A 22,816-nucleotide genomic window follows, 5' to 3' on the forward strand; every position below is an offset into this window, starting at 1 on the left:
TTTCATTCCCTGTCCCTAAAATCTGATATAGTGATGTAAGGAAGAGATAGCCTGAGAAGAAACAAATGGTAGGGTCAGATTCTCCTACCAACACTAGTCATTAGAATCTTGAGCACTCTCTTTAAAGAAGTACTTCTTTCTTGAAGGTAAAGACAGAATGACCACTACCATTTAGGGTTGCCAAGTGTCCGTTTTCAACCGGAACATCTGGTTGAAAAGGGACCCCTGTGGCTCATTGTAGATTCTTTTGAATCCAAGGAAAGAGAGGAAACTAACAGTACCTGCCTACTTAGTACTGGAAGATACCACCTTAAGTCTTGTAAACAAGTCTAGGACAGCACACCACTCCTAATTTATAGTCTCTCACAACCCCACTTGGTGGCAGAAATGCAGTACTGCAGTCTCTTGAAGAAACATGTTATTGTTTGTTTACTCTATTTTTCTTCTTGGTTTTGCTTGCATTCTTTTCTCTTCATGAATAGATGTTGGTATCCTCTTTGCTTCCCCTTGAATCTCCTTTCACCAGCAGGAATATTATTTCTAAAACTCCACTCAAAAAAAAAAAAAAAAAAATAAAAAAAAAAGCTTTAAGGAAGCAAAGCAGAGATAGGTGGACGGACCATCTGGCTTAAGTCAAAAGTTCAGGTGCCTTTAAAACTGACTTCCAGGGCCTTAGCCGTCAGATCCTGTTGAGATGTTGTGTAGGTTAAGCAGTGTGTTTGTTAAGAGATAACTACTGATGCTGTTTTAATATGTGAACTCCTGGGAGTGCGGTGGCTTAACCCACTTTTTAGCATAACTGAAAATTATAATTTTGGGGGAAACATAGCAGCCTAATCAATCTCTTCTCCCCCCCTCCCCCTCCACACACACACACACACACACACACACACCCTGCATGAGTTTACATCCCACAGCTGTCCTGTGACATTCCACTGCCTTTTTTGTAATATTGTCAAGATCTCCAGACAAGTTCTCTCACTATCCATCAGTTTAACAGTGCATGTCATTTTCCCCTGGTACATGAGAAGTAAGGAGAGGGGGAAAGGGCAACAGATGCTAATTATTGATCTTTACTAAGAGATGCATAGTTTAGTGATCTGAACGCAAGATTGGGAACCAGGACTCTTCAAGATCTAATTCCAGCTATTATAGTGAACCCCCTCTCCTGGGCTTTGGGCAAGTCACTTATGACAAAAATTTCAAACTCAGTTTGTATAGTGTATTCTGAAAGAGACATTAAAACCTCATGGAACTGATTTCATCTATCTTGCAACAATGAAGTGCTGAACTGATTTTTCCAAAGTTTAAACCTTTGATTCTATGAAGTCAGCTATTTTAAAGCCTATGCTAAGACATCCCCTATACCATAGCCAAAATATTGTTGAAGGAAAATACTCAAAGGTTGTTATCAGGCTTCTGCTGTCTGTTTTAATTCACTGGTTCACTTTTTATTATACTTCACTAGGGCAGAACTATTCCACAGACTTAAAAAGACAATAAAATAACCTCATCATTTCCAGCGTTTTATTTTTACCTTTGAACAGATCTGCATTTCTTTGTGGAAGTTTGTTTGACTCTGAACTTTCTTTCCCCCTTTGGTTGTTCAGAGCACAGACATGAACAATAATTGAAAAACAAGCTGAATTCTGGCCAGCATCCATTTCCCTAGGGAGAAGTTCCTTTGCTTTCTCAGAATAGCCCATCATTGTTTAGTTTCTCACCCAGGAATATTAGGGGTGCAGGGGAGAGGAAGCATTCGTTAGTGATGAGTCTGCAACAATCATAGATAAATATACTGTATTTGAAAACAGTCTTCCATACAAGATTTATTTACATTCACTTTACATAAACACCAGGGTCTAATAAGGTCTGAATGAGAAGCTTTTTTGGGGGACACACACACACACACACACACACAAATCTGGCCATTTTTAGTGTAGGGGGAGGGGGAGAGTACAGAAAAGTTAGGCATTCATAATATTGTTTGCAATCTGCACATAAGTGTATTTTTTAGATTTAATTTTGCAAGTAAGTAGTCTATGGTGGACAATTATTGCTTTGATGTTGAGATGTGTGCACGCCATAGGCATACAATTTTAGAACAGAAGGTTTTAAGGTATAAAAGCATAAAAAACATGCTGTTCATGGCAAGCTAGCTGCTTTTGAAAAAGATTCTTTAGGAGAGAGTTAGCAGCATATAGTCAGTATTAAGGATCTAAAATGTGCACTCTTATTAATTTGCATTCATTATGTACACTGTAACCTTTCTGAATGAGCTGCTCTGCACTGAATCATAATTAGTTATACCATACCAAATGGGGTAAATGAATTCTTTATCATGGGTCCATAATATGTGACTACATGTGAATGCATTCATAGGAATTTACAACATACACGATGTCTTAGGTCCTCAGGAACCATTAAGGTGCTGTGTCTCAGTATTGAGAAGAACATGCCATGTAGCTAATTCTGTCTGTTCTTATTTAAGAACAATCCACCTCCCAAAAAAAACCCATAACCCACCACCACACAAACACACACAGAAATTAAATCCCCTTAATTGTTTCTGTAAATAGTTGCCATCTTGCTACATATTGTTAAACAGTTGCTATATTTCACCAGTGTAGAACTGGTTAGAAAATGGGGCAGTGCGGGAATGGCAAAAAAAATCAAAAACTGAAAATTTGCAGCCAAATTCCAAGTTTTCGGTAAAAACTTTTAGTTGAAAACCAAACATTTTGATTGGAAAATACTGCCCTGGTTCTTGTGAGAGTTGTCGTTTGAGTGCTTCATGCCTCCTTTCTTTGCTATTGGTTAGGCTCCCTGGATAAACTACATCGCCTCTGATGCACAGTGGTCTCCCCTCTTGTTCAGCCACCACAGTGCATCATAGGGCACAAGCTTTTCAGGTTTGGGGAGCTTTGTTTTTCAACAAAGTCCAAAATCTCCATAGAAAGACGCACTATCCTGGAATGTCCCTTCGGTAAGACCTGGTGTTGAGGCACTTCTGCTTCAGTTTCCCCAAAATGATCTTTGGTCTATTCCTACTGTAGAAGCAGGTTGGCCTTCCAGCCAACCCACTATAAAGCATTCAATTCCTTCCTGGCTAAGAGAGTCCCTAAGTCCAAGTCCAAAAATAACATCAAAACAAAAGAGTCTTCAGCTCCTCTGGGCCTTCAGCCTCCTTCCTTACTGGCAGGCTCCTAGTGGCAACTGCCTATCTCACTACCTAACTGCCTGCTCTTGGGCCCCAGTCGTCCAGGTCAGATCTATCCTCCTACCAAGGCCCCCTGGCAGACTGTAGCCCTCAGCCAGTTTCATAGATTCCAAGGCCAGAAGGGACCACTGTGATCATCTAGTCTGACCTCTGGCATAACATAGGCCATAGAACTTCCCTAAAATGAGTTGTACAGCAGATCTTTTAGGAAAAACATCCAATCTTGATCTAAACATTGTCAGTGATGGAGAATCCACCATGACCCTCAGTAAATTGTCCAAGTGTTTAATTACTCTCACCATTAAAAATTTGCACCTTATTTCCAGTCTGAATTTGTCTAACTTCAACTTCCAGCCATTGGAGCATGTAATTCCTTTCTCTGTGAGACTGAAGAGCCCATTAACAGATATTTGTTCTCCATGTAGATACTTATAGACTGTGATCAAGTCACCCCTTACCCTTCTCTTTGTTAAAATAACTAGATTGAGCTCAAGTCCATCACTGTAAGGCATGCTTTCTAATCCTTTAATCATTCTTGTGGCTCTTCCTAGCTTAAACTCAGCTCCTTTCCCCACATCGAAGCAGCCTGTCTAGCTAGCCACAGGAGACACCCCCCACCACCCGCACTTTTCCTCAGCTGGTCTAGCCATCCATCCATCCTGCTTCCCCCTCTCCATGGACTTTTGGCAGCCTTCCTCAGGGAACTCACTCCCTACTTCCTCTTCCTCCTTTTAAGTCTCACACCCTGCACAGGTAGGGCTGGGCTAACTGGCCCAAGGCTTCCCGGCCCTTAAAGGGACAGGTGGCCCTGTTATAGTCAAAAACCCTATTTTCCATTGAAAAACAATTTTAATAGTAAGTTTTTGATCAACCCTAGCTAGGGCAAAATCCTTAACTTGTTATTCAGCTTCTACTCAAACTAATGAAATCCCATTCCAATCCATGGGAGTTCGTTTGCGTGAGTCAGAAACGAGTAAAAGCTAAACAGGGACCTCAGGACTGTGACTAAAGGTTTCATTCAAGTTCCTACTAAACAGGCATCATCACAAAAAAGCCACCACAACTGACAAACTTTTTTGGCAAACAGGCCAAAAATCAAGGGTGAAATCCTGGCTCCAATGAAGTCAATGGCACTATTTCACCCTGAATGAGCATAGAGAATAACAATTCTCAGAATTTATCACAGAGTCAGAAAAGGTAGAGATGTCAGAGACTGGGGGGAAATTATTATATCAGCTACTCTGCCTCCCTGCCAGAATACTGGTGTGTCCTACTAAAGTAGGACTTGTAATGTTTTGTCCAGTGTACTTTTAAATCTCCCAAGCAATGGGACCTCCATCGCTTCCCTAGGAAGACTAATCAAAAGTCTAATACGTCTATTAAGAAGTTTTTCTAGCGCTTAGTGCAAATTTTCACTTTAATAATTTAATACAATTACTGCTTTTGTATCCATTTGAACACCCTTCAAAACATTCATAAACTTATGTCCCTACCTCTGTCATTTCCTAGCCAACTGTAAATATTTTCTAGCCAGCTGTAAATATTTCTCTCTTAAGTCAGGCCCTCCAGCCCCGATAACTTTTGTTGCTTTTCTCTGAACTCCCTCTAGACTAAATATATTTCTGTCAATGTGGGACCTAGAGATAAATGCAATTTTACATACAGTCTTACAGAAAAAGACTGTCAACACCCCCTCTCTTCTCCATGATATGATGTTTCTGTGAATACAGCCCAAAATTCTACAGGTCTATCTTGCTGTCACATTGCATAATGAATTCATGCTAATTTGTTGTTCCCTATTACCCTTAGGTCTTTTTCAGCATTATGGCTTCTCAAGTTTCTCCTTTTCATTGAATAAGAACATTTGAATAGTCATTGCCCAGCTTGATATATCATCTTGCATTTTTTTTTCTGCTGTTTTCTGCTCTCTCTTTAGGTCCTTTTGAATTATGTCTCTGTCCTCATGGACATTTGCAGTTCCTGCCAGTTTAATACCATCTATGAATTTAACTCACATGTTGCTTACAGATCTCTAAAGAAGATATTACTCTAAAGAAGAGTAAATAGTACCCCGTACATAGGGTGCTTAATATTCATGTTTGTAAAAACAATAAAGCATTTTATACGACTTGAATAGGAACGCTCACATTGTTATTTATATAATGCCGTAAATGTGTATGGTGGTTTATAAATAAGTCCTAGAGGACTGAAAACTGATTTAAAAACCACAGCAAGCAAAACCAATGATAAACAACAAAGCTTGCTGTTGTGGAGAGGTGAGTACTAGGGAAATTGGCAACTGCTTCCGGGAGCTGCGTGGAACTCGGGAGTCTGCCTTAGCCTGACTTTTAATGGCCCAGTCGGTGGTGCTGACCGGAGCCGCCAGGGTCCCTTTTTGACTGGGCGTTCTGGTAAAAAACCGGACACCTGGCAACCCTAGAGGATATTAGTTATTTTAACAGTTTTTCATTTAAATTTGAGTTCTGCTTTTATTGTTTTCCATTAAGATCTCAACCTTCAATATTGTGATAATTCTTTCCTCAGACAACAGAAGATGAGCCCTCTGAAAAGGATGCCTTGCAGCCAGGACGAAATATTGTTGCAGCAGGCTATGCCTTGTATGGCAGTGCTACGCTGGTGGCGCTTTCTACCGGGCAAGGAGTGGACTGCTTCATGCTAGATCCGGTATAAACAAGATGTTAATTACTATATACATTCTTTTTGCCTTTTAGTATTTCATATGCTAGGCTTTACTTATTTTCTCATTCCAATCTGATCTAGAGAATATTATTTGTGGCATTCTCCCTTTTGACCAGCTCCTGTTTTAATCCATCCTTGTCCTACTGGTACTTGGTAATACAAAACCACGTTGGCTGCAGAACCACAGTCCCATTCATGGAAGGGAAGAAATTGAGACCTTGCCCCTGTGCATTCATCTTAAGACTACATCACAGCCCTATACTGGGAAATGTTTAAGAAAATTCATCAGTGCCTTTGCCCCCAACTAAGGGCCCCACCCTCAAAAAAAGGGCCTCACTTTAGCTTTTAATTCAGCAAATGCAAATATTAATTATGGGTATAATTCATACACACTTATACCCCTAACTTCCTGACTGCATCTGCAGGTTAGGTAGCTTTACTTTAAGTGCTTTGACTTGCATACTCAAATATTGCAAATAAAAAAACATGCCCATAAAACTGCAGACTGCTTCTCAAAATCAGACACCAGAAGCCCAGACAGCATTGTCCAGGGAGCTTGAGAAGGAGAAAGGAGATGGCTCATTTGGAAAGTCAGCACAAGATAGGTAACAATATAAAGGTTTTATTTGATCAATGGGTGAAATCTTGGCTCCATGATCTTAGTGCATTGACTTCAGTGAAGGCCAATATACCTAAGCGCTAAAAGTAACTTACTGAAGAGATTATACCAAGCAGACAGACTGGGGACAGAATTGATGTGAGTGCTGAGGGAGGACACACTGAATTAATTAATTAGAATTTTCAGGTTTGGAGAGAAGCTGGAAGCTCCAAATCATCAGGCAGACAGGGAGATCTCATGCAGCAGTGGCCAAGGTCAGCTTACTCAATATATTTGGGATGTTAGCAACACTCTAATTGACATATATATACAGTGAGGGTGTGCAGGGGCAGTTAAAAAAAATCAAAATCAAAAGACAACCCCAAAAATCAATTAAAAAAAGCATCTCATGATTTTGATGCCAGTCTCATGATGTTTTCAGGTCTGACTCATTTTTAAACATTTGGGGTTCACAATACTGGACTGGGTATTCATTTTATGACAATTATTTCTGAGATTATTTTTGTTCACATTGAAGATATGGCAAATCTTCCTGTACCTAAAGCAGCTTTCCAGCTTGTGATCTGCTTGAAACAATGACAAGTCATATAAATGAATATTGATTAAAGGACCACATTGTGCTGAAGTCTTTCAAACTTTCCTTTAGCATGGTATCCCGCTGCCTGCTAGTAATTGGTGCACCTCATTCTTCTGTAGGCCCTTGGTGAATTTGTTCTGGTGAATAAAGATGTGAAAATCAAGAAGAAAGGGAAGATCTACAGTATCAATGAGGGTTATGCCAAGTACTTTGATCCTGTGATGACAGAATATTTACAAAGGAAGAAATTCCCTGAGGTGAGAAAATAGCAGCTTTGTAATCAGCTAATGCATCAAGGGCTCATGCTGCTTTGAGCAAAGTACGGCTCAAAGAGGAGGATAGGTTTGATTGTTTTGCTGAATTAAACTCCTTGACCTTGGAAACATTATCTACAACCTGGTATGTTCTGGCTACATGGCTAAAGTACTTTGGATTCCACTACTCTGAAAATCCTTTATTACTTCAACCTATATGGTAGCCAAGCTCATCGGCATTCTGTAATAGTTTGGAGAAAGATGTGCTAGATAATAAGAGCCAGAGTTTTAAAGAACGTCTGAAATTATGCATGCAAAATTTGGACATGCACCTATTTTCAAATATATTTGAATACGTACCTCAATTAATAACATGCACAATTATCCATTTTGGGCTAGATTTCTCACTACTGCTCAGTAGGTTGCATTGAAGGGCGGGGTGTAAAAATCCTCCCCCCAGTTGCACCCTTGTGCAGCAGCAGGGTACAGCTGCAAATCCAATGCTTCCCAAAGTGCAAAGACTGCTCCCTCCTAACGCCTCATGGGGCACAATACAACCCCAAAAGACAAAGAGGTGGACTCATGCCCATGCACCCTTCCCCCATAGGGGGCGTACATTGTACCACCTGAACAGGTATAGCTGAGGGCACGCTACCCTCTACATTCTGCTGCCGCCTGGAACTCCACATCTGCAATGCCTTCAGCATGGATCGGTGCCTAATAAGGCATGACTGAGCCCTTTGTGAGTATGAACACGTACATGCACACATTTTGCCTGTGCAGTTTTGAAAAGTTCTTTGAAAATGTGACTGTGTATGTCCAACAAGTCACTTCAAAATGTAGTAAACTATAATTACTCAAGTTTGAATTTCATTAGGATGCTAGAATTAACCCTACTCTTGCGAAAAAAAGATATCTGATTTATGTCTCACCTAAAAGACAGTGCATCCAGTAGCAAACTTCCCCAGAGCACTATACTGAGGCACTGGTTCAGTAATGCACAGTAGCACAAGAGCCTACTTGCTAGCTACTTCCTGTACCACCATGTGTTTTGCTTGGAGAGTGCCTGTCCAAGTACTGTCACAAACTGTTGCTGCTTAGTTTGTCAAGTCTGATGGGATCACATCTTTAGATAAGGTTGCAGGTCATATTTCTGTGAGGACTTCTTGGTAGGCTGTAAACTTACATCTTGCTACACTGAACAAAATGGGTACAGTTTTGCTGTGCGTCTGCCCAAGAACTCTGCTTTATTGCTCTAAGTTGTTACTATGAGATATGTTGTATTAGAATGCTGTGCGTCTGCTTATGTGGTTTTATTTGAAACAGAGAAGTGAGGGGTTTAGTGTAGTTTTGAGGGAAGTGGAACCCAGTTTACAGCCTTCTTGCTTCCTGAAAATTGCTTCTTTATATATGAATCCTTCAATTCCCCAGATCAGAACATGTTCTACTTTTTATAAAGCCACCTGACTGTTGAAAAAAGTGTAAGCTGTTTGTTCAAGGAGCAGAGCTAGCCAAAAGGAAAAACAGGAAATGCCATGTATCATTATGTTTCATACATTTCAATTTCAAAGGGTGAGAGAAAAACATCAAACAGTGCAATCCAATGCAATCCATTTCACCAGAACTCTGTCAATACCTTTGTGGAGTATCTACAACTTGTCACACGGTTCTATCATACGACTCAAATCCTGCAGGAGTTCAAACCTCATTTACAAAAACATATTGTTTAGACCTTGCTCTGTGCTATTGTTGCAAACTGGCTGTTGGAAGTGTTTCTGAACTAAAACATCTAGTCAGCAGCAGGAGTTTTTTTAACTTTAAAAGGTAATTAAGGTGTGTTAATGCAGTCACTACTCACATCTTCTGGGGAAGGTCCTATAAAAGATTTCAGCCCAGTCATTATTGAATATTTAGTCCACATCAGAAAACGTAGGGGCAGTTCAGCATGACCAATAGTTCCTCAGGAAAGGACAAGCCATTATGGTGCCATCACTTCCACTCGAAGAGAGGGCTTTCTTCATCCCTGCTGCAGGGTTTGGCCTCCAAAAAAAATAAACACAAGGGGAAAAAACAAGCAGCTTCTGCCCGTACAATCTTTTTGGGCTGCATTAGTTTGAAGTTGAAGCAAACAAGATGTAGGGCCTAATTCAGAAAAGCAGTGTGCAATTTTGCACATGCAAATAATTGTAGGTGCAATTTCTCAGGCATAAAGTCAAAGGCTTTTAGACATCTTACTACTTGAGCCTGCAAATCAGGTTATTAGACAGTGTGACAAAGTTCCTCCTCTATCTTGGTGGGTCCTGTGCTTATTGGCGGATTTTCTTGTCTCAGAGATTCACCATGTGGGTTGGGGAACAGCCCAGAGACCTTCCCCCTCTGGAAGAACCCACAGTCCAGGTTAATTGGGAGGTTTGGGGGGAACCCGGGCCCACCCTCTACTCCAGGTTCTAGCCCAGGGCCCTGTGGACTGCAGCTGTCTATAGTGCCTCCTGTAACAGCTGCATGACAGCTACAATTCCTTGGGCTACTTCCCCATGGCCTCCTCCAAACACCTTCCTTAGTCTCACCACAGGACCTTCCTCCTGGTGTCTGATAACGCTTGTGCTCCTCAGTCCTCCAGCAGCATACCCTCTCACTCTCAGCTCCTTGCGCCTCTTACTCCCAGCTACTCACACTCACACCACAAACTGAGGTGAGCTCCTTTTAAAACCCAGGTGCCCTGATTAGCCTGCCTTAATTGATTCTAGCAGCTTCTTCTTAATTGGCTCCAGGTGTCCTAATTAGCCTGCCTGCCTTAACTGGTTCTAGCAGGTTCCTGATTACTCTAGTGCAGACCCTGCTCTGGTCACTCAGGGAACAGAAAACTACTCATCCAGTGAACAGTATATTTGCCCTCTACCAGACTCCTGTACCCCACTGGTCTGGGTCTGTCACAACAGCTAGATGCCAAAAAAATGTACTCACGGTTATTTGCAGATACAAAATCAAAGACTAAGATAAAAATGAACTTTCTGGGCAGTTCCAAGCTGGAGGCAGGGGAGGAGACTGAAGGAAAATTCCTCACGATTTCCTCAAAGATTCCTAAATGAAACCTAGAACACTGCTTCAAAAAGGACTTCATATTTGCCTCTGTGCATGTTCTTATTCTTTGCTAGGCCATATTAGTAACTAAGTTAGTTAACTAATTATTTCAATTACTGTTCATTTTCCTGTCCCTTATATTTATTGATCTCTATTACCCCTTTTCTCTTATCAGTTCCTCCACAGCATCTCACCTTCATTTAGAAGGGCACACTTCTTGCTTCAAAGTCAAATGCAAAGGCCCTAGACCAATCCCTCTCTTCTGGAATGTGACTACGATCCATGGCAATGGTGCGGGGATGGTGGGAGGGAGAAGAGTCCAGAGTAAACCTAAATCTCTTGCTAACCATCACAAAACCTCTGGTCTGCTGCTCAAGCTTGGATAGCAGCTGCCACCTGAAGAGCTTCCTGTAGTGTGTGTAAAGGAGTATGCTGATTCTAACATGCACTCCACGATGGGCAATGTTATGGAGGAAACGAGTTTTGTACATAAGAAGATAGCTAGGGAAACCAAATTTTACTTTGAGCCAGAGCTATGTCTCCCTTCATAGGAGATCTTCTTTCTAGCCATGCATCTAACACTACCTCTGTAGAAGAAAACAGGTGCCACATAGATGAGTAGATGTGCATGGGTTGAGGAGAAAGCTGATGTAATACTGTGGGAAAACACTACCCGACCTTCATGTTTTGAACCATTTAAATCCATTTGGTTTAAGCATAAGAGACTCATAAATAGGACCCTGTGAAAATCATGATTTCACGGACTGCTTGGAAATAGCAAAATTAGCTAATACCACAATTTTTCCAACAAGGAGGCAGAAGTGGGCATCTGTGTGAGTGATGGTCTGATGCTTGGTGTGGCTCATAGCCCATGGCAGCATCATGTCAGAGCAGCAATTTGGGTGGGGGACTTGGCATCCAGTTTTATGTGAGGCACAGTAGCCAGCACTCCTGCCTCTTGGAACACACACACACAGCTGCATGGAGCAGGATACTGGCATGCACTGATGCCTGCTTCCGCCACCCCACTGTTGAAAACATCGCAGCAGTTCTGGGGGTGGTGGTACTCAGTGGCCATGCATATGCTACAGGGATCTTGGAAATCTCTGTCTCTCTCTCTCTCTCTCATTAAGACCCACTGAGCCAATATCAAATGCTCTCCAGATGCACATACAAATTAGGCATTTCTGAGAGTCTAATCAGAGGAAAAAGTATTTCACTGGCATTCATGTCTGTTATCTTTGTCTGAGAGGGAAATCTGGGCATTGTTCCAGCCATCATGCAGCATACATTAGCTTTCTCATCTGAAAGAGAAACATATGAGATATTCAGTTGCAGCTGTGAGAATGCCAGACTGTATCATAAGGGATCAAACAAGAAGTAAAACTTGAAAACTAAAGGGAATACTGAATGTACACCTGCTAGTGTCTTGTTTCTAAAGGGAAGTCAAAGGTTTGCTTTTGTCTGTTTCCCAGGTCCTTGTGGTGCAGGTGACAACTGCATTAAAATGAAGTAGTTTCTATTTTCTATTATTTGTAGCATGATCATGCATTCAGCTGTGTCTGTATCAGTTATGTTTCTATCATGGTAAGAAACAACCAATCCCTGCTAGAGGAAGCAGGATTACCAGCTGTCCTTCCTATTCCCATATACTGTAGTTATGATCATCACATAATTCAGACAACTCAAACACACTAGTGGAATGTGGTCCTCTATGTCATAATACGCACAGAAAAATTCTTTTTCTTAAAAGGACATTATGAAGGTTGCAAAGTCAAGCACTCAAAAGTTAGAATAGAATCCTGGCATTTCCTATTCTTTTAAGGCTGCCAGTGCAGAATTTGGCTCCCTTGTGCTTATGGATTGTGATATAGTCTTTAAATTACTTGATCACATACTATTTTTAACAACAGGACCCCTAACCCCATTCAGGGCACAGGTTGGACCTGGCTCTGGGGATGAATAAGGATTGTGCAATGAAGGAGATTTGTCAGTAAAACCCCTGCCTCCTTTGTTGCAGAAGTTGGAAGGTGTATACTGATAGAGGCAGAGGATCAGAGGCGATGCATGCGAGGACCACATGTCCCCCAGATTTTAAATGGACACTATTAAGTTTGATAGGCATACATTTTCTTACTGCTCTCCCAAAAATGACATTTTCTGTGATAAACTGCCTTCCAAAAAGCTAAAAGCAAACAAAACCATACTCTCAAATAATCTTCAGTCCCTCAACTAATCTCCAAAATAAGTCTGCAACAATCCTAAAACCATAGCATCTATATGGGAGCAAAACAACAAGAATCCTCAGAGAGTAGATCCCCCTTGCTCTGCTCTTCCTGCATTTCCATCCCTGGAAGCACCTGACTACACCCATTTTTCTGATCACATGAGGAAGCAAGGTTATCAGCAGTCTCAGTCTGTGTTGGCTTTCAAGACAGAGCAAGCAGGGAAAGTGGAAAGATGGTATCAGGTTCTCATGTACTCAAATTGCACGCACATATGATGCCACAAAGTTACCATGAGTGGCTCATACTGCCCAGGGAGAGTTTAAAAACTGCTGCAACTACTTTGGGGTTGCATGGACATTACTACATTTTATAAGAGACTCTATCCTTTTGAGAAAGGGTGTGTCAAACTATTGGCCTGCCAACATTTAGAGTGTCCCGTAAGTGGTCAGGGATTTAGGCAAATTTTGATTTCGGACTTGTAACAAAATGAAGAGGGCAATGATACACTGCAGCTTTGCCAGCTACCCAGCCTGGCAGTGTTACCAGTTTTGCCCGTTACTTTGGGGTATGCTCATTTATTCTGGTTATTCTTCTGGGGGAGAGGGGAATTCTGTAATTCTATCAATGTACTGCTTGTCTCACATGTGTTTTCATATGGAGCTCTACTTCTCCCTTATGCATGTCCCCTCCCAATGGAGCTATCCTGCAGGACCTAGGTTCCCTAGGGCTGGGTTCCTCCAGCCCCAGAAACGGATGAACACACCCACACAAACAGAGCAAGTCTGAGCGGAACAGGTCAATCAGCACTTTCAAGCTGCCACCCTTACGTGTCCCAGGCCTGGTCTACACTAGGCGTTTATGTCGAAGTTAGCGCCGTTACATCGAATTAACCCTGCACCCGTCCACACCGCGAAGGTATTTAGTTCAACATAGAGGTCTCTTTAATTCGACTTCTGTACTCCTCCCCGACGAGGGGAGTAGCGCTAAATTCGACATGGCCATGTCGAATTAGGCTAGGTGTGGATGGAAATCGACGCTAATAGCTCCAGGAGCTATCCCACAGTGCACCACTCTGTTGACGCTCTGGACAGCAGTAAGAGCTCGGATGTTCTGAACTGCCACACAGGAAAAGCCCCGGGAAAATTTGAATTTGAATTCCTTTTCCTGTCTGGCCAGTTTGAATCTCATTTCCTGTCTGGACATCGTGGCGAGCTCAGCAGCACTGGCAACGATGCAGAGCTCTCCAGCACTGATGGCAGTGCAATCTCAGAATAGAAAGAGGGCCCCAGCATGGACTGATCGGGAAGTCTTGGATCTCATCGCTGTGTGGGGCGATGAGTCCGTGCTTTCCGAGCTGCGATCCAAAAGACGGAATGCAAAGATCTATGAGAAGATCTCTAAAGACATGGCAGAGAGAGGATACAGCCGGGATGTAACGCAGTGCCGCGTGAAAATCAAGGAGCTGAGGCAAGGCTACCAGAAGACCAAAGAGGCAAACGGACGCTCCGGATCCCATCCCCAGACATCCCGTTTCTACGAGGCACTGCATTCCATCCTCGGTGCGGCCGCCACCACTACCCCACCACTGACTGTGGACTCTGAGGATGGGATAGTGTCCACGGCCGGATCCTTGCACATGTTACCGGACGGGGAAGATGAGGAAGGAGATGAGGAGGACGAGGCAGTCGACAGCGCTCACAACGCTGATTTCCCCGACAGCCAGGATCTCTTCATCACCCTTACAGAGATCCCCTACCAACCCTCCCCAGCCGTTACCCCGGACACAGAATCTGGTGAAGGATCATCCAGTAAGTGTTGTAAACATCTAAACATTTATTTGTAACAGAACATGATTATTAACAATTTAAAAAATGGGTTTCTCATGATTAGTTTGATTAACTTAACGGTTCAGTCATGGGCAGTGCAACTATTTGAAAAAAATCTAGCAATGTCCGGTTTTGCATGATTGTCCTGCCCAAGCCGCTCTACTGTTTAGTCCCTGCTACTGCAGCTACAGTAAGATGCGGTCTATATGTCCGGGGATGGAGCAGAAATCCTCCTGGGACATCTCAAGGAAGCTCTCCTGCAGGTAATTTGAAATCCGCTGCATTAGGTTCTTGGGGAGAGCGGCCTTATTGGGTCCTCCGTAGTAGGACACGTTGCCGCGCCACGAGACTAGCAAGTACTCCGGAATCATTGCTTGGCACAGCATGGCGGCATACGGCCCTGGTCTTTGAAGGCTTTCCCGGAGCATTCTCTGTCTGTCGCTCTCAGAGATCCTCATGAGGGTGATGTCGCTCATGATGACCTGCTTTGAATGAGGTAGGGGAATGTTAGTGTTGGGACTGCTTTACCGTTCCTTTACAGAACTGTAACCGCTGGTTTGCAGCCACGCGGTGGAGGCGGGAGAGGGTCAGCCGAAAGGGATCGTTCCCGGGGACAGCCGCGAGGGTGTGGGACAGGAGCAGACTTCCTGCTTGCCGGATTGCTGGCAGCAGGGACCGACATTGATTTCAATGTGAAATGAGGCCATTGCTAATATTAAAGTTTTAAGCTGCCACGAATCTACGGCTTACCATGTCTGCGTGCAAGAGCAATTCCGTTGTCCTGACAGGGTTCTCAAAAGTGCTCTGCAAAACCCCAGACACTGAATGCGAAGGCCGAGAATTCGACCTTGTGCTGAGTGCGCATGTGATAGGTGCTGTGCATGGTCCTGTTCACAGAGAAAGACTATGTTCTTTGTTCACAACTACATTTATCTTTCTGAGGAATTCACTCCCTTTTTCCCATTCCCACAGCCCCATCTGCGACTGTCTCACAACCTAGCCTGTCATCACACTCCCAGAGGCTAGGGAGGATTAGGCATAAGAAGAAGAGGACACGGGAGGACATGTTCTCAGAGCTTATAGCCTGCTCCCGAGCCCAGGCAGCACAGCAGACCCAGTGGCGGGAGAACTTGTCCCAAATGCACCAAGCCAACATGGATCGGGAGGAGAGGTGGCGTCAGGAAGACCAGCAGGCGACTCAAACCCTGCTTGGACTACTGAGGGAGCAAACGGACACGCTCCGGCGCCTTGTGGATGTTCTGCAGGAACGGAGGCAGGAGGACAGAGCCCCGCTGCAGTCCATCTCTAACCGCCCTCCCCCGCCACCAAGTCCCATACTCCCTTCACCCAAAGTGCACAGAAGGAGAGGCGGCAGAGTCCCTGCTAACTCTCACTCCACCCCTGCAGAGAGCTCGAGCAGCAGAAGGCTCTCATTCCCCAAAGTTTGACAAGTTCTTTCCTTCCCGCCTGACACAAGCCCCCGTCCAAGTTTCACTTCCCAGTCCCATGTGTAGTTGATAATAAAAAATATGTTTCTGTTAACTACTGTTTCCATCATGTTCTTTTGGAGGGGGGGGGGGGGAAGGGGGTTGGTAATTGGACAGGACAGTCACCTTTGGCAGGGTACATAGTCGGGGGCAGGCACAGCAGCAGGGCACATACATAGTGCAGTGATGCAGTGACTACTTACCCTGGTTAGTCTGGGAGGTTCTTTTCATGTTATGTGGTGGGGGGTGGGTTGCTCTGTGACTTTGTGTCAGGGGAGGGCAGTTAGAGATCTTAAGCGGCGGTCCTTAGGCAGGATCACAGAGCCACACAGCAGGGGATCTGTAACCGTCCCCCCCCTGCCACAAACTCACATAGACCCCCCATACACACAGTCCGTATCAGGAGGGGTGACAGGCTCCGTTGAAAGAACCATCCCACCGCAGCGGAGCCTGTCAGTCCTTGAGTTTAGAAGCTGCATTCGCGCGACTACACTACACCCGCTCCGCACCACAGTCTGCGTCCCAGTTTTAAAAAATTCCCGCGAAAACAGTATTAAAGAAAACGGTGTGCTTTAACAAAGTAGAACTATTTTTATTTTGAAACGTGTGTTGGAAGTGGGGTGAAGGCTTCTCTGTACACAAAATTAGAAAGTCACAGGTTACCCTGCTCACTCAGGAACTTTGCTTTCAAAGCCTCCCGGATGCACAGCGCTTCCCGCTGGTCTCTTCTAATCGCCCGGCTGTCTGGCTGTGAGTAATCAGCAGCCAGGCTAATTTCCTCAACCTCCCACCCCGCCATAAAGGTCTCCCCCTTGCTCTCACAGAGATTGTGGAGCACACAGCAAGCTGCTATAACAATGGGGATATTGGTTTCGCTGAGATCACAGCGAGTCAGCAAGCTTCTCCATCTCCCCTTGAGACGTCCAAAAGCACACTCCACCACCATTCTGCACTTGCTCAGCCGGTAGTTGAAGAGTTCTTTTTCAGTGTCCAGGGCACCTGTATAGGGCTTCATGAGCCAGGGCATTAGCGGGTAGGCTGGGTCCCCGAGGATCACTATAGGCATCTCCACATCCCCAACAGTTATTTTGTGGTCCGGGAAGTAAATACCTTGCTGCAGCCGTCTAAACAGACCAGAGTTCCTGAAAACACGAGCGTCATGAACCTTGCCCGGCCATCCGACATTGATGTTGGTAAAACGTCCCCTGTGGTCCACCAGTGCTTGCAGCACCATGGAAAAGTAGCCCTTTCTGTTAATGTACTGGCTGGCCTGGTGGTCCGGTGCCAGGATAGGGATGTGAGTTCCATCTATGGCCCCACCGCAGTTTGGGAATCCCATCGCTGCGAAGCCATCTATGATCGCCTCCAAGTTTCCCAGGGTCACTACCTTTGGCAGCAGTACATCAACGATTGCCTTGGCTACTTGCATCACAACAACCCCCACGGTAGATTTGCCCACCCCAAACTGGCTCGCGACTGACCGGTAGCTGTCAGGCGTTGCAAGCTTCCAGAGGGCTATGGCCACTCGCTTCTGGACAGTCAGGGCTGCTCGCATCCGGGTGTCATTGCGCTTCAGGGCAGGGGACAGCAACTCACAAAGTTCAAGGAAAGTTCCCTTCCGCATGCGGAAGTTTCGCAGCCACTGTGATTCATCCCAGACCTGCAGCACTATGCGGTCCCACCACTCAGTGCTTGTTTCCCGTGCCCAGAATCGCCGTTTCACAGCATCAACATGACCCATTGCCACCGTGATGTCCTCGGCGCTGGGTCCCCTGCTTTCTGAGAGGTCTGTGCTACTCTCAGACTTCAGGCCATCACCGCGTTGACGTAGCCTCCTCGCCTGACTTTTCTGCATCTGCCTCAGGGCAACCTGTATGATAAGCTGCGAGCGTTGAGAGCGGCCACAACTGCAGCGATGGTTGCAGCGGGCTCCATGCTCACAGTGCTGTGGCGTCCGCGCTGTCAATGACTGGAAAAGTGCGCGAAATGATTTCCCGCCGGCGCTTTCAGGGAGGGAGGGAGGGCGGGAGTGATGGACGGATGACGACAGTTACCCAAAAGCACCCTGGCCCCTTTTTTTTTTACCCAGAAGGCATTTGCGGCTCCACCCAGAATTCCAATGGGCGGCGGGGACTCCGGGAACTGTGGGATAGCTGCCCTCAGTGCACCGCTTCCAATGTCGACGCTTTCCCCGTTAGTGTGGACTCACAAAGTCGAATTACTGTCCTTAGTGTGGACACACACGTTCGACTTTGCAATATCGATTCCAAATATTCGATTTAAGTAAAATCGAACTACTCTCGTAGTGTAGACAAGGCCCCAGATTCAGCATGTCCCTATCCCCACTCTCACATCACAATTGTACTGGTAGTAACCTACTTGATGAGCAAACCCCACAGTATTTTGGGCGCTGCAGGGGTCTTAAGCTTAGGTAAAAGAACCGTTGCTGTAGAGTAAATGGGGGAAGCTAAAAACACAAAAGAGTCAAGTTCAGCAAGAGAGAGAGAAGCAACCAGCTTAACTATAAAATTTATTTATTGAATAATAGTGATATCTACACAAGGAGGGCTAAACCAACATAACAGTTACATTATTAAAAGTTAATACCTAAGGTAGAAAGGAAAAGAGAGAGAGAGAAAGAAAGGGATTTCACCCACTCAATGAGGCTTGAACTGATCAGGGTTCCCAGGTGATGATGGTAGCTCAGGGTCCTGAGTATTGGAGACAGGCAGAGCCCCCAGCACGATCAGTCAGGAGAAGATGGAGTCCCAGTGGAACTGATGCATAGTTTGAATCTAAGCATCAGAACACTTACTTGAACATAGGTAGGGGGGGTTTTTTGGTAGAGAAACAACAATGGTTCAAGGGAGAACACTAGATTTGTTTATGGGTAAACTGATGACTCAGGGATTTTCTTTAGGCTAGACAATAGGAGCTGATCACTTTTAGCTATGGGTGGTGTTTTCTTCCAGGGAGCTCACAATGCAACTAGATTGCTTCAGTATTTTGGATATCAATCAAGGATTCATTACTAGCATTGGTCTGATAACTGCTGAGCGGGTTTGGGCAGGTGTAGGTTTATTAACATCTGGAGCAGAGATTCTCATGATGCAGTGCTTCCCTGCTTTTCTGGTCCCAGAGTTCAGTGTAGTTCTCTGTTCTTCATTCTGTATGCTAATCCCTGTCTCATCTTTCATGCAGATGAGGCTAGGGGAGTTGTCTCTGCTCTCCATTCTGTATGCAAATAGAGAGGCCTTAATCTTGTCACCCTTGTCAGGAGGGGTCTAGGTGCATCTCCCAATGCCCTTCACTGCTCTCTGCAAGCCTTTTCTCTGATCTGTTTTGGTTCAAGCAGAGTCTGGTGGGTGTGTGTGTGTGGGGGGGTGTCTTTCATGAGTCAGACAGGCTAGATACTACACCTTGGTTCCCCAAGAACACTGAGCTGACTGGTATCTGCAGATATAACAGCTTTAGCTCCATCTGTTTTACAGGATGGCAGTGCCCCCTATGGCTCTAGATATGTGGGCTCGATGGTGGCTGATGTTCATCGCACCCTGATGTATGGTGGGATATTCATGTACCCAGCTAACCAGAAGAGTCCTAAGGGAAAGGTAAACTGTTTGTCTTCTGAACTTACTGTACCTAATACCACTGCTTTTCCAGAGTGCATGACAGAATGGTTATAATTTATGCATAGTGGCTTAAATATAGCTTTTCTTGAGCTGGTTTGGGAGTATATTAAGGGACACAAAGGTCAAAGTTTTTACAAATTAGATTTGGCCCAACTCAACAGTGGTCCCATCTAACATACTTCTGACCTTTCAGAGTCATCCCATTTATTTTTGTGTTTTTAAACCAATCATTGCATTACAGACTATGCACACATCCTTCAGTGGAGCCAACTTTTGATTCACAGTCTCCAAAGGGGATTGAACCTGGAATCTCCAGCACAGAACAACAGGCCTCTACCATTTGACCCAAAATTAGTTTTTTTACTTGGTAGTGAGGATCAAGCAGTTATAGTAACTAGAGCCAACCACTAGAGTGAAATATCACAATGGGTCCTCTGGGAAAGTATTCAAAATAGTGTAGGACTTAGGACTTGTCTACGAGGTGGAGTAATGGCAGGGATATGATTTTTAAAGCACACTAACCTCTTGCACATTAATTGGTCCATATAGATTCTGCTGATTCACTTTAATGTAGTGCTATTTGAAACAGTACTACATTAAAAAGCACTAGGGAATCTTTAATGTGCACTACCAATGTCTACACAGACCAGTTAATGTGCAACACATTAGTGCGTTTTAGATATATCACCCTCATAAAGCACATTACACTACCATATAGACAAGGCCTGAGTCTCACGGTACATAGACTGGGTCTGCTGTACTGACTCTGTGGCCTTGTCCTTACTGAAGAACACTGTGCTACCAGAAATCATGTTTAAATACAGCTGAGCTAGCAAGCACTGTTTCCTTGACCAGTGAGGACAAAGATATTTTGTCCCACAGAACTAGCCAAGCTGCCATCATGATGATTATCTGTCCAACTATACAAACCACCTTGGGACAGGGTACTAAAAACTCAGCTGAAGAGGCCAATCAATAAGTCCTTGTTGAAAAAGAGGAATTGATGAAAGTAGGGAAATAGCTGGATTCACACCATGTTGTCACTGCAGGAATCCCCTCATTATGCAATGATTTTCAAGATTGGTTTTTAAGCCATTCCTGTAACATGGTTCCTGGGACATATTTACTCAGAAAGTTTGAGTGTTAAAGGCCTTCTGGAAGGGACTGGCCATTTATTACAGAATTTGTGGGTTGGTCGTGTGTGTGAGAGAACCAGCTTTACAGATTTTCTTTTTCAGGTTAGGTCTTTATATTTGGAAATTATATAAAAGCAGCTGTGAAGTGAATGAGATAAGAGACAGGAAAAAAAGAGACACCCTGAAGGTACTGCCAGTCATATACCGAGAGGCAGCATACACCATACATTGTGAAATACATACTGTGCTCTAAATCTCTGGGCAAAGAGTATGTGTACATGGGATCTTCATATTATGTGAACAGCTGTGCCAGATACTATTAAAAAAAGAAAAAACACCATGTATGCTGAAATTTTACTTTGTACTCCTTTTTTGAAGGCAATAGCAGTTTCAAGGTGATTTCATTTCACAGCTTTAAAGAAAGCAAGGCACAAATATGGAATTAAAGGGTTTACACATGTAAATTAGCCTCTAGTAGCTAATGGCTGACTTGGATTGTGTCGCCATGGAGGAGACAATTAGCTCAAGACTTTCATTCAGGAAGCCTGGGTGTACTGTGAAGGTGATATATTTAGGTGCTGGAAGGAGAATTTTGGAGGCACTGTTTTGTCATTCCACTTCCAATAATTTGGTTTTTAATATTGGGGGGCAGGGGAGGTTGCTATTAATGGCTATTCTACAAACAAAATAAGGGACTGTCACTTTCAGTTAAGAGTGAAAACTTGTGATTTGAGGTAAAGTATCACCACCACTTTTTCTAGACCTGTGTTGTCTACCGCATGTAGTAGGTTTGTCCATAAAGACCAATTCATCCAAAGTCACGGCTGTTCCAGTTTGAAAGACAGTACAATGGCAACTGTTACCCAGTCATCCTCCTTTACCCTGTGAACATCCCCAATGCATAGGCAGAGTGCTGAGAGAGCAAATATGTGGAATTATGCTCCATGGATTTTGGAGCTGAAGCACATGGTGAGCATGCTAAATGAACAAGCTAGTATAGCACAAAGGCCAATCCCTACAGGTCAAGATAAAAACAAGAGTGTCAAGTGCTCAATATATACAATGAGAGTTAATCTTTGTCTCTCATATTGAAACGAACAGTATCAGCCTATTTGCAGATGCTGTTTTTAAACTGGAAATGTTAACCAAATCATATTTTTGTGGATCTGATGTTCATAATGCTCTAATGAATTAGAGAACGTTAATGCATTTAAAGGAGGGAGGCTTGGATGCGGTCAGCTTTTTGAACAAAGGCAAGAAGTATGCTTTTGACCTGGACATGTTGGTGAATGAGGACAGACACAGGGATGGATTTTAAGCAGAAGGCCCACAACTTTATTAAACCCAACACAGGGTAGGGGAACTACCTGCCCTGTTACCCAGACTCTTACTTAACTGCCTGTATATAGTTCCAGGGCAGGGTTAAAGACCTCTACCATATAACCCAACACCCAGGGTAGACTCAGCTTGCTCTCCTGAATCCTACCACCCACCACCTCCATGCCCTTGTGAGGGCGACAGAGGCTACCAAAACAGAGGACTTCAGCCTGTGTCTATCCTGTGAGCACAAGGCCCATCAGCAAATTCCCAGAGCCATTCCTTTTAATTAGACTGGAAACCAGCCACAAGTTGCAATAAACTAACATCCCTACCAAATACTACCACAAATTATTAAATCCTATTCCTATTTAGCTTAACTGTGCCTCCAGGATGCTGTGAGGAAGGCAAAACAAAAAAAACAAAACAAAACAAAACAGGACTATCCCAATTTGGCCACAAGTGAAAGAAAAAAAAAAAAACTTTTTAACCCCAAAACAGGCAATGGATCAGACGTGCAGCATCTGTAAGACACAGCTCCAAAACTATGGTTAAAGGGGGTGGTGGTAGCAGGGGTTGCTGAAATAGAGCAAAAAGAGGCTCCTCAAGGCCTGGCCTAGGATTTAAAATTAATGAAAGGGGAGAGCAAAGGACCAATCAGTTTCCTTCCTCCCCTGGCTGGCTAACGAATGGAGACTCTGGGGGGGGGGCACCCCTGCATCCCCCCAGCTAGTGCCTG

The 22,816-nt window shown here is 44.1% G+C and overlaps 1 protein-coding gene across 1 annotated transcript in view; it reads left to right on the top strand.

Moving 5' to 3' along the window:
* LOC117879455 (fructose-1,6-bisphosphatase isozyme 2) overlaps positions 1-22,816 on the top strand; it is a 35,264-nt gene that overhangs the window by 10,071 nt on the left and 2,377 nt on the right. The window contains exons 4-6 of the mRNA XM_034774656.1: positions 5,765-5,905; positions 7,236-7,373; positions 19,484-19,603. Coding sequence (XP_034630547.1) covers positions 5,765-5,905; positions 7,236-7,373; positions 19,484-19,603 — 399 coding nt within the window. The remainder of the gene's footprint in view (positions 1-5,764; positions 5,906-7,235; positions 7,374-19,483; positions 19,604-22,816) is intronic.

The sequence above is a fragment of the Trachemys scripta genome, chromosome 6 (assembly GCF_013100865.1).
Source record: "Trachemys scripta elegans isolate TJP31775 chromosome 6, CAS_Tse_1.0, whole genome shotgun sequence".
In the NCBI taxonomy this organism is placed as follows: Eukaryota; Metazoa; Chordata; order Testudines; family Emydidae; genus Trachemys; species Trachemys scripta.